Genomic DNA, 15299 nt, shown 5'->3' with positions numbered 1-15299 from the left:
ATCCTCAAACAGTTGTCTTCATCCCCACCGTGGATCAGCAAGGCAAAACTCCAAACCTCTCCAAAATTTTCCTCCAGGTGACACACACGGCCTCGGTCTCCTCTCCATTTTCACAATCAGCTACTAAAAAAAACGAGATCAAATCCTTTGGAAAACCAACTCTAAGGTCACAGGGATAGTTCCTTAATGAGAAGGGTGCATTAATAACGTCTTCATTAAAAAAAAATATCCCATTAAAGTATTATTTGAATGAAATCAAAGTGGTAGCATCCAGGAGCAGAGCGTTACTAAAAGAAACAAGCACTGTCCATGACATCTCTCCTTTGCAGGGTTATTTTCCCAATCATTCTCTCTTCTCTCAGCACATTCAACCATTTTCCCTTTTATTATTATTTTTTTGGCATTGTCTTCAACAGAAATTCCTGATGCCACCTCTCTCAGAGCCTTTTCTTCCTGCTGCTCAGTCCTTAAGTACAGTCTCACACAGCAGGAGAAGCCTCCATGAAAGCACTGGCAAAGCCCTCATTAAACACCCTGTGGCTGTGACTTCATTGAGCTCCAACCCCTCCTGGATCTTCCTCCTCCTCCTCCTCCTCCTCCAGGAAATCCCAGCTCCTTCACATCACCGTGCAACTCTTGGCTTTGTCCTTTCTCAAGTCCGTGGCCACTGTGGACAGTTCTGGCCTGCCAGGCATGTGTGAAATTCGCTTTGTGGCCCTCTGAGATTTGTTTCGTTTCACATTTTTGTTTGTTTTGTTCACACAAGCCAGGGTGGCGACGTGAAAAATGTCTCTGACACTGTTTTCTGACTGTAAGGCTGAGCATTCGATGTATGTGGCTGCTCCAATCTGTTTGGCCATATTTGCACCCTGAGGGGAAAAAGAAACATGTGATCAATACCAAATTGTGCAAAATCCTGAGCAATCCTCACAATTCCAGCTCTGCGCTGTTTGCCTGGAAAAGCCAAAGCTAATTTGGGAAAATAAACAGAGATTTGTTTGCAGGAGGAGTTGAACAACTGTCCAAGCATTATCTGTGCTGATAAACAAAACTGGGAGAGAAAAGGAGCTCAGTGACTGCAAACAACCGAGTGAGGCCTTTTCAGCAGTTTCACCTTAACCTGAATCTGGGAATTTCCTGAGCTGAAATCTCCAAAGAGGAATTCTGTGCCTTAAGGAATAAGCAGCTGCCCTGAGCTGGAGCAGAGCCTCTGTTCCAGCTCCAGGAAAAGGGCAAAAAGTTCTTGGGGAAATGTGTTCTGGGAGAGTTCTGTCAACCTCCTGATAGGGAACAGGGGAAAAAAATGGGAAAAGGGCATGAGGGGTTATAGGAGCCCTTCCTTCTTTAGTGATTTGAAGAAGTCAAAGCAGGGATATTTGTTCCAGCAGCACAAGGCAAACAACCCAACAACAGCCAGGATCCCATGGTGGATTTTGCTACTGGAACACAATACAGCATTATGTGAAAAACCAGGAGCTGTTCCAAGGGAATTTGATTTCTGAGGGGTGAATCTTTACTAAGTTACAAAAACTAACCTCATCCTTGAGTTTGCTACTGAACACAATACAGCATTAAGTGGAAAAATGGGAGTTGTTCCAAGGGAAATTTGATTTCTGAGGGATGAATCTTTACTGAGTTATGAAATCCAACCACATCCTTGAGGTGCCACCCCCGTGCCTGCCCCCAGCCCCTCCTGGCTGCTCAGTGCCAGCCTGATGACACCAATCCCTGGGCATGCAGCCTCCTGTTTGCCCTGCAGTGATGCAGCCCCTTATCAATGGCAGAGGGGAGAGGCTTGATAAGGCAGCAGGAGCTTGTGGGAGCAGCCCTCCCCACAGTCAAACATCTCAGCTCCTGCTCAGCTGAGCCTCAGAAATGTTTGCTCAGGTGGAGCTGCTGAACTGGGAGGCTGGAGCAGGGTGTCACCAGCCTGTCCTTGCCCTCCCAGTGCTGGAGGTCAGGGGAATGGGAAAGCTCTGACTCCATTCCAGGCTAGGGAATTTTAGAAGCAGCTGAGTCCTCTGTGTTCAGCTGACTGCTGCTCCTCAGGAGTACAGGCTGAGCTGTGAATCCAGGGGAAAAATCCACCTGCCAGCAGAGTTTTGATTGCTCTCATGGAAAGACTTGATTTTACTCAAGTCCTGCCATTTTCCAGTGTAAACATGCTGCATCCTTAGTAACCCCACATCAGGAGCTGCTGCTTTGGAAAACATGAGGGAGAAACCATCCCAAAGTGGCTGCTAAAGACACTGAGGTGACTCGTGGAGGTGCCACTGTGCCTCCCACAGGGTGATTCAGCTGCCATGAATGATCACACGCATGTGAGTAATAAAGGGAAGCTCACCTCAGAGCAGTTTCCCTGTTCCCTACATCCTGCTCTCTCCCATGACCTGATTCCTTTCCCTTTTCTCTCCCCTAATGCCTGCCTCCAAACTTCTCCCTTCCCCAAGAGCAAAGAACTCATCAAGAATTAGGATGCCTTCTGGTGCTGCTGCACCTTCAGCAGGAGGGACAAAGGGATTTCTAAGGAATTGGGGACAGACTATATTCCAATATAATGTCATGATTCCAAACTCAAACAACATTCAAATCTGAAGTCTGCAGACAGCAATTTTCCCCATTTGTCAGTGAATAAACAGGATGTGTCACCTTTTAGCTACATTTTTGGTGGGTGCAGGCACAGAGAAGCAGGAAGTTTTTAACAATCTCACCTAAAAAGCAATTTGCAACCAAAAAGACAACAATTTATGATGTTTAAAGGGATGATTTCATCATGTGCTGTGGGGCTGCAGGATTTCCTTTAGTCCTCAGCAGTTTTCAAACCAAGGCAAATCCTCCTTTTAAGGCTGCCCTGGTCTCATCACGAGGGAGGAAGCTGGTCACAGTGACAGCTCCAGGGACACAAAAGGGATTTTTCTTCCCTCCTGAAGGACAGCAAAGGAGGTGGCCCCTACCTGGTCGTAGGACACGGGGGTCTGCCTGTGGTTGGAGAGCTCCACCAGCGTGCTGACATCGGTGCGCAGGTCCGACTTGCAGCCCACCAGCAGCATCTTGGTGTTGGGGCAGAACTCCTGGATCTCCCCTTTCCACTGGAAAATTGCAGGTTTTGTTAATTGTTAGAGCCCTGGCTGCTGAGAATTTGAGACTTTCTGTGCTGTCAAGACACTAAACCCCCCAAGAGAACACTGCATTTGGCCTGAGAGAAGCTTTTTTGGAGAAAGCTTCCAAAATTGAAGTAAAATTACAGGTGTGTAGCTTGATTAGAAGTGGGTAATATCACACAGCAGAAAACTTAAGAGTTTAAAGTTTTAGACTACAGTAATATATATATAAAAGTTTTAAGACAAAAGCTAGTCCTTCTTCATGAGTTTGGGTGGTACTGTGTAATTAGATAAAAAATCCACATTACGAGCCATGAGTAGTTAGTTATTAAGTTAAAATTAAAAATAATTTAAGTGCAATTTCTTAATTAGTTTATCCTTTAGAAAACCTTGTAAAAAAAAGAAACTGAACTCCATTTCTAGTTTAAGTAAACTACTCTAGAACTCACAGTTTGTATAACTGTAATATAAATAAAAACTAGTAAACATTCAAGTCCAAACAAAAAATACCATCTCACACATTTAATCCTGACCCTAACAAAATAAAAAGATGAAACTCAAAAGTTAATGTTTAAGAAGCAATGGGTAACAACTTTAATCAGTCCTGACGTCCCAGGCTGAAATATTTTTATGTAATGTCTGGATTTGCCTTCAAGGTAATTTGCTGAAGGCATCAGCTCCAGCAGAACTTGGTCAAGGATGAAATCTTCCTATCTCACACAGCCATGAATTCCACTGGCTTACTAATCAGGAGGGAATGAGCTGAGATTATGTGGCCACATGAGCAAAGGTTTGCAGAGCTGTTGTTTCTCACACCCAGCCCCAGCCTGGGCAGAAATGGTGTCCCCACCTCCAGCTGTACAACAGCAGCAGGGCTAAATTGGGTTTATTGCTGCATTGTCACCCCCAAAACTACAAAAATCTCTTCCAGGTGAACCAGCAAGGAGCCCCTCAGGCAGAACTTGGGATAAATTCATTGGGTTTCACCCTTCTGCAAGGTCATGTTGAGAACTCCAAGCCAAAACCTTCACACCATAATCCAAACTGATGATACTCCCTAAAATTTAAGGCTGTAATTTGGGTTTAAAAGGATTTTAAGAAAAATCTCTTGCAGAATTAAGTAACCAGCATTAGGAGGGACAGAAAAACCACAGCTCTGGATGCTGTTTGATACAGACAGAGTAGTTCTGAAGTGTTTTTTGTAGGCTATTCAGAGCACTGTAAGGCACTTTATCCCAGTAAGCCAAGAACCACTGGCCCCAGCCTAGGAAAAAAGGAACCTCAGGTCATTGAGCCCCAAACCCACCACTGTGAAGTTGAGTCATGCTCAGCAGCCAAGGACAGGACCAGGACCACCCTGCAAACAGAGCTTGACTGTGAAAATTCTGTGTTTGAGCTCGTGGGAAGCGTGACACAAGCTGGGATCAGTGATCTCATGAAGGGCTTGGGGCAGGGCTGCATTTCTGTGCCACTGCAAGCTCTGCTGGTGCCTTCCAGAGGCATTTGTCACTGCTGCCTCACACGTCAGGCTCACCAATTATGTAAGGCTGTGGCAGAAGTCCAAACACTTGGCAGATAACTTTTACCCAGCAAAGTTTCCCAATCCTGTTACAGGAACGTGTGAGATACAATTCCTTACAGCACCTCACACCACCCTCAACAATTCCTTGCTGTCTCAGGGCTGAGGAATGAGAATTCCCCTCAGTTCCAAGTGTCCATTAGCGAGTTTTTGTTCTCAATTAACATCCACCCCTTTCAAACAAATGACCTCAAATGAAAGCACCCTCCTGTCATCGCTCCATTTACAGAAACAAAGTGGAAGTTTCCAGGGCAGGAACAGCACCACCGCAGGGATTCCAAGATGAGCTTGTCCAGCAGAGCTCTGTGCTCAGGGCTGGCTCCAGCACTTGCCTTTTTTAGGACACTGTCCAGGGTTTCTGGCCGACTGATGTCAAAGCAGATCAGGACAGCGTCGGAGTCGGGGTAGGAGAGCGGGCGGACGTTGTCGTAGTAGGGAGAGCCTGCAGGGAAAACAAACAACAGCTCCATGAATTGCTGCTCTCCTCTTCCTGCAGTCCTTCAGACAGCCTGGAGAGGCTTCCAGAGACAGCCCCCAGTGATCCAGCACCCACCAAAGGCTGGGGATGCTCCCAAGGAGAGGGAAATGCACTCACAGCTCGGGTTTAAGGCCCAGCATTAACCTGGGCAGAGCAAATCCTCCAACCCCAAAAGGCTTTTTCTAAAGCAGATTTGAAATTCCTCAGTTTTGATCTGTCTCGCAGTTAATTTAAAACAAATAGCTCCAAGTGCAAAAAGCATCTTTAGCTGTCACATTGGCAATGCTTAGAAGAAACTCTTGCTTCAAATGGAAGAACTTGTTGCAGGAAACAGATTTCCAGCAGGGAAAAATCCCAATCCTGTAGGCAGGCACTCAAGTTATTTGTCACAAAAAGCCTCATTAATCTGTAAACCAATAAAGCTTGCAATAAATGTTTATGTTTAGCCCATAAACCAGGTTTTTATCAACAAGATCAAAGCTAATTCAGTAATCTGGGGGAACAGATGTAGGTACAGTGCTGCTCCTTGTGCTTGTTTTACTTGCAGGCCTGTGGAGGGATTCTCTGTTTCCCTTAACAACAATCATCATGTGAAAAGTTAAAATCTGTCCAGAGTTAAAAGTTGTAATTTAGTAATCTGGTCAATCTGGCAACAGGTTTGGGGGGGGAAAGAAAAGAAAAAAAAAATCTTTGTTTTTTCTAAGAAGTTGCTCAACCACCATTAGGTTTGGCCTCAACTGTGCTGAGCTTCACTTCCTGAGGAAAACACATTTCTTATTGCATTTAAAAGGACATTCAAACCAGTTCAGTGGCCCCACAGAGCAAGGGCTTGGGCAACTTAAAATTCATTTTCTCAGCCATCATACACCCTTACTTCTGTAAATCCTAAAACGCAGCAGCCCCTAAAGCACAGCATGGAACACCCCCATGAGAACTCAGGATTTTGGGGGGTTATCAGCTCATTATCCCAGGGATTTCCCAGCTCTCCAGAACTAATTGGCTGTAAGGTCTCTGATTATTAACTGGATTAGAGGAATTGCCCAGGTTTTGCCCTGACAGACAGCTCAGGCTGTTGCACAAGGAATGGTGTGAAGGGCTCGCAGATGACTTCACTTGGAAGGCTTCTCCTGCACGGGAAAGGAGGCAAGAATCCCAGGAATGTTGTTTTTGAAATGAGGAATAACACATGGGGAGTGAAGCATTACCAAAGTAGGTAGCAGAAGGTAATTTGGTGAACGAGAAGGATTTAATTCGAATGCTCATCTCCGTCAATGATGTCGATCTGACAGAGCTGTCAGAAAAGGCTCTTCACACCCCACTTCAGCTGAATTCAGCACAAATGACACGTTGGGAACAAATCTCAGCGAGGTGACCCGGAGTTAACTCCTCGCTGCAGCTATCAATGAGCACTGTGCACTGCTAATTACAGCCCAGCATTTCCAGCACTGCTATTGCAGCCCTGTCCTGCAGCCCCAGGGCTGGGTTATTCACCCCGCAGCCCCAGGCTGGGCTCTTTGTCCTGCACACGGAGGAGAGGCAGCACCAAGTGCCACTAAGAGCCACCTGGGTGACATTAAAGCACTGCCACGTCTCCCCGAGCTCCAGCAAGCAAGGGCAGGATTGAGGGAATCCTTAATGGGTGCTGGCTAGAAAGGAGTCTCAGCAAAGCCTCACCCAGAAACTCATTCCTCACACAAATACCTCTGGGCTCACTCAGCAGCTCCAGGGATCCCATTTATGCCCAGGAGATGGATTTGTGCTCAGAGTCCCCACCTCCAGCCCTGAGACTCCTTCCCACCCCTGCTTTGCTTGGAAGCTTTTTCTTTTTTTTCTTCCCCCCTTTGAATTTCTCCTATTTCAGATGCTGAGCTGGAATAAAAGCACTTTTAGCAAGCTTAGGAGGGATATTCCCCAGCTTTTCTCCAGGCTGGTGTGTGGCAGAACAAACAGAGCCCATTTCAACTCCTCGAGCTGCAGGATCCACAAAGGAAATTTCCTGCTCTCATTTATAAGCAGAGCTTTATTCCTGTGCAAATAGAGAGGGGCTGCAGCCCTCACTGTGCAGGCCTATTCAAGCTGGCATTTTCATGCCTCTGCCCAGAGAAACCCTCAGAAGGCAGGAATGTCAGGAATGAGGCTCGCTCAAGTCTGAACAGACAACTCCAGCACAGCCCAGCCAGGCTGCTCCCTCTTTTTCATGTTCCTCTGCAGATTTGAAGCCGTGCCAACCCTCGAAAACAGAAGGAGAATGTGGAACTGGAGCCATGGTATTTGTGGGGAGAGAGGGAAGAAAAGAAAAAAAAAAAAGCCTATTTGTGTTTGGGATTCTGTTCCTGCAAAATAAAACATTTTTGGCAAGGACAACATGGGTGGTTTTTCAGTCTTATCAAGGAGTTGCTGATAAGGCTGTGGTTCATTTTCCTTTGTGCTGGACATTTATTCCAGCTGCAATCCTCCTTTTTTTTTCTTAATTTGCTTGGCAGCTTCCATAATTTCAGCCAAAAATACTTGCAACATTAAGGATGGTCTGCTTTTGAAACCTTATGTTTCATGCAGAGTCCAACAAAAATTCAGCTTTTAGATTGAAATAAAACCCCTCCCCAGCAACATGGTTGGGTTTGGCCTAGAGGGGATGCCAAGCTCAGCTTTAAATATTGCTATCTTAATAAAGAACAGAGTTACATCATTAAAAGCTGATGAATATTGAATTTTGGGGTGGTTTAGCACCACTTGAAGGTGCTGGATCAGGGAGAGGTGTTTGGCTGGAAGATGCAAAGGCACCAGGAGGCTTCAGCTGCACATCCTGAGGCCAGGAGGGCTCAGTAACAGGCAAGACTTTCCTATTTCCACACCAGCAAGCAGCCACCAGGAATTAGGCTCTGGAGCCTTTTGGAGCCCAGTCAAGTGAAAGAACAACAGATGAACAGCAGCATTCTCACTCCCAAACCCTTGGGCTCACTAATTATCCCAGAAAACACAGCAAACACTGCCTGCTCCAAGGAGCTGATTCAGGGCTGGTTTTCCTCCTTAAAACAAAAACCCCCAAAAACCTGGGATGGCTGAGGTGGATTTTCACCAGGTTACCTCCAAGCAAAGAGACATCAAAATATTCACAGGTTTTTGTAGGATCACATCTCCAAGGGAAAACTTTAGGAGGGCACTTGGCATTCCCAGGTACCAATTCTAATTAATTCCCTTGTAAAAGTAATAAGAAAACCCAGCTAAGATGGGCAATTAAAACCAGAAAATCACAGAATTCAACAAGACAGCAATTGGACTTTTCCTTTGCAGCTCCTCCTGCCAGGGAATTTGGGGAATTAGCAACTTTAATTCCTCCAAGTTTCAGCTTTCTCCTGAAAGGTTTCAGCACGAAACTTTCCAATTAATTTCTGCTTGCACATGGACACTGAGTACATTGTATAGAGTCAAAAATCACAGCAAACCTAACTCCACTCTCAGCTCCAAGGCCCTGCTGGATTTAATTACTTGCTAATCCCCAGCAGTTGTAAGTATTTCTGGCCCTGTTGAGAATTATTTTATTGGAGCAGCCACGGTTCAAGCAATAAAGAAACCCCCTAAAACACATTTTAGGGACACACAGGTATGTACACCTAATTAATGGTATTTCTAAGCCACAGCTGCTGCTGTCCATGCAAGAAATACAAATATCAAAGGAGCCAAAACACTTGATAAACGCACATTAGGTGGTAGATAAGGGCAGCTAATACAGATCTTTTTTCCTTCACAGTGGCCCTGAAATTACAAGATGAAGCTTTAACCTGGAGAAACTTTTAACATTCCACCTCACTCAAGAAGCAGAGCTCCCAAGCAGCTCAAGACTGCCACATGTTACCACAGAGCAGAGTAATTTATGGTGTAGTGAGATTGCAACCAGACATTCCTGCTTTGAGAGAGGGCTGGTAGTCCCAAACCCCATTGAAATTCTACTTGGCAAGTGCTTCCCTTAATGCTGTGGCTAATTTAAATCCTTCTAATGACTTGCAGAACTAGACAGCAAACATTTGAATAATGTTCCATTCCACTCTTACTTGTCCCATATTCCTATGGGCAAATCCAAGATGCAACAACAACTCCCCAATGAATTTTAAATTTTCTATCAGTTGCACACCTAGGAGTTCTCTGGTGAAAACACATTGTTGTTGTTGGTACATAAAGAATTACAAACCAAAACTGTGGCAGCAGGGCCTGTTCTCACCCTCACACAAGTATTTTAACCAATGGCCACAGCTTTTCTGATTTTCCCAGTGAGCAAAAAAGGAGTTGGAGGTGGCAGGACATCCTTCCAAAGGACTCACTGCAAAACCTAATTATCAACTTTAATTCAAGGGACCAATTGGCAAGGCTGTCAAATGCTCCCAGTTAAAAAAGAAGATGAATACAAAATACTGATTGAGTCATCTTGGAAGTATCTGCAGCATATTCCAAAAAAACCCTCAATCAAACAGCATCTTTTCCCCCCTCCCAAGAGATACTCAAGCACCACAAAACCTGCAGCCATCACCTCCCCCGTGTTGCAATGATCAGCCATCTTTTGAAGTTAATTAGATTTAGTCCTGCTTTAAAAATGCCATTCAGACATCTCTTCTAACTCAGCAGAGGAGCAGGACAAAGACTTGTAAAAATTAAATTACCAAGACTCTCAGATAAGGCTAAAACACTCCCTTATCTTCTGCTGCCTGTTATCTGCTGATGAGATTTTGCTCTGGGTTAATGGGCTTGGGCAGAGTTGGGTTTCTGCACTGTTGTTCCTGGATCATCCAGAATTCCTCATCCAGAGTCCCACAGCCAGAGGATCCACTCAGCACCACTCTAACACCAAGCACTGGGTCTTTCAAGCATTTCCTCTTCACTTTGGGATGTCAGACAAATCACCCACTTGGTCTCAAGCTTCTGACTCAACCACACTTGCTCTGAGTTCCAGGACAGAGGACAAAGGCTGGCAGGTGTTTTTTCTTCCACTGCTTTTGTCTTTTGAAGTGCTAGGGAATATTTCATTCCATGGGTGTCTCCAGCCTTTGACAAACAGATTCCAAACCTTCCCACGTCCAGCCTGTGTGTTGTATGTTAATAAAGATAACATTTTCCAAAATAACTAATAATTTTTAATAAGCCCTTGCTCCATAGTTCCAGGCAGCTTAGTAATCAGCATGAAAGCTCCAACCAGACATACTCCAGAAATCTGCAAGTCTCACTTGGCATAAGATGAAGAAAAAAAAAAAATCAGCTCAGAGCAAAGCTGATACTGTTTGTGGGCAGAGGCTGCCTTTTCCCAGTAATCGTGTTGCAAGAATTTGGAATCGTTTCCTCAACAGCAAGAGGGAAGCCAACCCGCCGCCTAAACTCCTCTTTTAAACAGGGATTAACATTTTCATTCCTGGTAAAGGAACTGCTGTCGCACTGAGGAGGAACTGCCGGGTCCAAATTCAGCATTAACGAGCCATCTCCACAGAGAAAGAGAGGGACTGCGTGTTCTGCCAAGTTCCTGCAGGTTTTTTTGCCAATCAGCTCTGCAGATGATGTTGATGCACACCTCTGGTAATGGTTCCTGGTGTCATTCCCCCCTGGACATCCTCAGCTCTCCACAGGCAGAGCCACACCGGCTCCCCACGCTCCTCTCCAGCACTGAGGCAGCAATTTTGGGGTGCTCCCTCACCCCCCTGGCTGTAAGTGCAGCCCAATTATCCAAATTATCAACGACAGGCGGATCTAGAGGAGCTCCTGTCTCAACATGCGAGCAGAGCCAGCCAAACACCAAACCCCTCAACCTTGGAGGCGTCTGAGCCGGTTCCTTCCAGGTAAAACTGGAAGAATGAAGAGCCTGATGGGGGAAAGGATGGTTCCCTCCGCATCCCAGAGAATCAGACATTCATTCTAGAGGTTAGCCCTAAAAGCCGTTCCTGGCCTCAGAGACTCTCTAGGACACCGAAAAGTGCTATGTTTTGTAAAAAACCGAGGAGGCATTAAGGAGGCCACCAGGAGCTCCAAAGCGAGCTGCAATAATTCACCATTAGCACATCAACAGCTTTTCCCTCTCCTGCGAGGCCAAGCGGGGTTTGCAGGCAGCACAGGAGCCCAGGCACCCCCGGAGCTCCCCAGAAAGCTCCTTCCAGCCAGGCAGGTGAGACCACATCCCCCTGCAATGCCGACAAACCGCTTCCCGGAGCCTTGCCCACACCCTCAGCCAAGCAGATCCCGCAAGGATAGCTGAGATTTTTGTCAAAAAGCCGTCAGAAGCAGCCGAGTGCGGAGCCCGGCAGCCCCGCCAGGACCGCCGCTGCTCCCGATCCCCCCCGAATTCCCGGGATGCGAACGGGAGCGCTCACCCGAGGTGTCCCAGAGGCTGAGCTCGATGCGCTGCGTGTCGATCTCGAAGCTGGCCGTGTAGTTCTCGAACACGGTGGGGACGTAGCTCTGCCGGGAGACAGCGCACGGTCAGCCCGCGCCCATCGCCGCCGCCCCGGCCGCGACCCCCGAGCCGGCCCCAGCCCAGCCCCGCTCCCGTCCCGCGCACCTCGGGGAAGCAGTCCTTGGCAAAGACGTGGAGCAGCGCCGTCTTCCCGCACTGGCTGTCCCCCACCACCACGATCTTGCACTTCACGTTCTGGTTGGGATCCATCACCGCCTTGCTCGATAACTTCTGGCTCGCTCTTCTTTCCTTCATTGATCTCCCCTTAGTCCCTCCGGCCGGCCACAACAGAAGAGAGGGAAAAAAAAAAACCAAAAAAAAACCAAAACCAGCCACAAAACCAAACGACACCCGGACTCCTCGAGAAAAAAGCAAAAATAATGCGAAAAGCACAATAAAGCCGCTGCGGTGAAGGAGGCAGAGCCGCGGACGCACCGCCGGCCGCCCTCCGATCCCGCGCTCACTGCTTTGTCCCCCCGCAGCCCGGCCCTATTTATAGCCTCGCGTCCGCCAATCACCGCCCGCCGCCGCGCGGGCCACGCCCCCCGCCGCGCGCCGCCGGGGCAGTGCGCCCCCTAGGGGAGCCGGGGGGGGCAGTGAGGGGGGCGCGGAGCCCTCAGAGCGATGGGGGCCGTAAAGGAAGCGGTTGTGGTGTTTATCGAGGGATTTTATCTGTAAATGTCAGCGGTGGGAAAGGGAACGGCGGCATCTGGGGCTGCCTGACCTCCAGAGGTGGTCCGGGGTCCCTCAGGGGGTGCCCAGTGCCTCGGGCTGGGATGAGGGATGGTCGGGAGAGCTGAGGAGAGCAGGGGGCTGAGGGGAATGAGGGGAATGAGGAGGAATGAGAAGGAAGGGCTGAAAAAGGATGAGGATAAGTGGGGAAGGATGAGGAGAGCTGAGAAGGGATGAGGAGAGCTGAGAAGGGATGAGGAGAGATGAGAAGGGATGGTGCTTGTGATGGTGGGCAAAGGGGCTTTCCCCTCATAACATGGTCACAAGGAATATGTCAGGATCACAAAGACACGAAATCATGGAATACTTCGAGTGGGAAGGTACCACAAGGATCATGGATCCAGCTCCTGGCCCTCACAGACCCCCCAAAACCCCACCCTGGGCACCCCTGGCAGTGCTGTCCCAATGCTCCTGGAGCTCTTGGGAATGTGCCATTCCCTGGGGAGCCTGGGCAGTGCCAGCACCCTCTGGGGGAAGAGCCTTGCCCTGACACCCACCCTAAACATGCCCGGACACAGCTCCAGCCATTCCCTCAGTCCTGTCCCTGTCACAGGGAGCAGAGATCAGTGCCTCCCAACCACCAACATCCTCCCATTCCTTCTCTTCCTGGACACAACCCCAGGCAAAGCTGGCTGGGGTTCAGCAGAGGATTGAGCATCGTGTCTGAAAGGAGAGCCCTGAACAAGGGACGGTTTGTGAGCAGCTCGTAGCACTCATCTCCCTCAAGAGCTCCTCTCTTTACCCCATATGGCTCCGTGTGGCAGCTGGATCCCTGGAAAAGGGGCTGGAGCAGAGCCTGTCTCCCCTCCTGCCTCCAACCTCAATTTCTGGCTTTGCCTGGCTCAGCCAGACCCAGGGGTGGCCACCCTGAAGGTGCAGCCTTGGCCTTTTCTCTTGAGTCATCCAGGTCATGAACCCAGCCCGTGTCAGTTCTGGGCTGAAACGTGAGCAATTCATCAAGTTTTAAAACAACATCCTGATAAAAAGATGTTGGCTCGTGCCTGTTTGGCCATGGGGAGATGCTGCCCTGACTCACATGAGAGAATCCCAAACATGACATTTCAAAATTCAGTGCTGATATTTTTGGGGTTTGTGACGTGTCACATCTTTCGCAGATTACTCATTTCCAAATATCAGTTTCTGTTTGGAAACAATGTGTAAAACACTAAAATTTGCTCTGTGTGTTTTTTTGTAAGGCCCTGGAGCAGACATATCTCCACCTCTTTTTTAAGTTTTTAAATTAAAAGCTGCTCCTTTGCAGTCTCCATCCACCCCTGCTGTCCCCCAGCTCTTTAGAGAAATGGTCGAATGGGAGGAATAAGCAGCAGGAAAATTAATGCTCACAGGAAGCTGAGTTTTGTTCAACAGGAGATAAATCTGGAAAATTAAAGATGTGTAAATGCTCTCAGGTGTTCTCCAAAGGGTAGAAAATCCTGATTTTTCTACCTTTTCCTCTGCTCCACACTGGAACACCTAATAAAGGGGCAGTTTCACCAGCAGAGGAAGGTGGTATTGAGCTCAGGAGTTTCACCTCCAGTTCTTTGGGAGTCCAATGCACCAGCCAAGGAATATCTTGGATCTAAGGAGAGAAGAAGATGTGGTTGAAAGAGCTCTTTGTTGATCCTGAGTGGGAGCTGGGTGTGCACATCTGCTCCTGATCAATCCACCGGGCACCTCCGCACAGATGGATGCAAGATGGACCAAAGCTGGAGCTGGTGCTGCCCTTTCCTTGGTGCTTTGGCTTCCTCCGAGGAGGAATCAGTCTCCTCCGGGGTCCTGGAAGAAACATCTCCCTCACAAAGCTCCTGTGGAAAATCTGCCGGCATCCAGCTATGCCTGGAATGTGGAAAGTTTAAGCACAGGAACCCTTACTCACCGTGAGCAGAGAGCCTCCATCAGCAGCTCCTGGTGATATCATCTTCACACCCTTTGTTTGCTGCCAGCATGGCCCAGCCCATCCCCAGGGATTTCGGGTGCTTTGGGCACTGGGGACAACCCTTGGAAGCCACCAGCTTGTTGGAATTCCTTGGGGAAGCTGCTCCAGATCCGTTAATCCCCATAAAGCCATTATTCATGTCAGGCCCTTAAGTTGAATGCCTTTTCCCATACCCGATAACTACGGGGATAAGGCAGTGGGGGTTGATGTTTCCACCAGGATTTTTCACACGCAGTCTGGGTTTTTGATTTGTAGGGCCCAGTTTCGTGCTTTGCTTCGTTCAAATTCCCCATTTTTCTCCAGATCTGATCGGAGCCTTTCACAGTTTCTCCTCTTTCCATCCCAGAAATCATGATGTGTATATTAATAACACACACACAATTTGGGGCTGGCGTGGTAATGACTCCTGATCCCATCTAAGATTTCATGGGAATATCAAAATACATTTTTCTCCCCTCACAAATAATCTGCCTGAGCACTTTCTATGACTGCAATAAACCAGCCGAGAACAAGTGCTTTTAGTTTCAGAATAACTGCTCGATGATTTAAATCTAAAATTGCTCTCCAGATCTCTCTCCCCGCAATTCCAACCACTAAAGCATCCATGAAAAATACTGAACAATATACATAAAACATGGATTTTACACATCCCACCCCTTCTCCGCGCTGCTGGTGTGCAGCTAAACGCACATTAAAAGAACATTATCGAGGTTTAAGGTCGGACGTTCGCGGATTAGGAAATGCGTGTTTCCTGCGTGGGGGAAGCGTGGGCTCCCTCGGGAGTAGTGAGGATGGGCATCAAGTCCACGATCACATCGGATTTTGTTGTTGTTTGGATGGTTGGGTTTTGATTTTTGGTGGGGTTTTTTCGTTCATTCCAGAACCCAGGAATGATTTTGTCCCCTCAAGGGGCGGCCGTTGAGGGACATCTGCACCTGGTGGAATCCCCACCTCGTTTAGGGCCGCTGTTCTCCTGTTCTCACAGACCCATTTGTTATCTTATCAATGTCCTACTCGACTTCTCACCAGATGAAAAGAGATTATTT

At 47.8% G+C, this 15299-nt stretch overlaps 1 protein-coding gene across 1 annotated transcript; it reads right to left on the bottom strand.

The window, feature by feature from the left end:
• Window positions 1–362: 362 nt before the first annotated feature.
• Window positions 363–12083, bottom strand: RND3 (Rho family GTPase 3). Its single transcript, XM_030241790.2, has 5 exons — window positions 11691–12083; window positions 11503–11590; window positions 5013–5122; window positions 2955–3089; window positions 363–869 (listed from the first exon to the last, which is right to left on the bottom strand). Exons 1-5 carry the CDS (start codon window positions 11838–11840, stop codon window positions 618–620), a joined length of 735 nt encoding a protein of 244 aa, XP_030097650.2. The 5' UTR covers window positions 11841–12083; the 3' UTR covers window positions 363–617.
• Window positions 12084–15299: the final 3216 nt, after the last annotated feature.

The sequence above is a fragment of the Serinus canaria genome, chromosome 7, assembly GCF_022539315.1.
Source record: "Serinus canaria isolate serCan28SL12 chromosome 7, serCan2020, whole genome shotgun sequence".
In the NCBI taxonomy this organism is placed as follows: domain Eukaryota; kingdom Metazoa; phylum Chordata; class Aves; order Passeriformes; family Fringillidae; genus Serinus; species Serinus canaria.
Note: the sequence above shows the minus strand (reverse complement) of the source record. Positions and strands in the feature narration are given on the sequence as shown.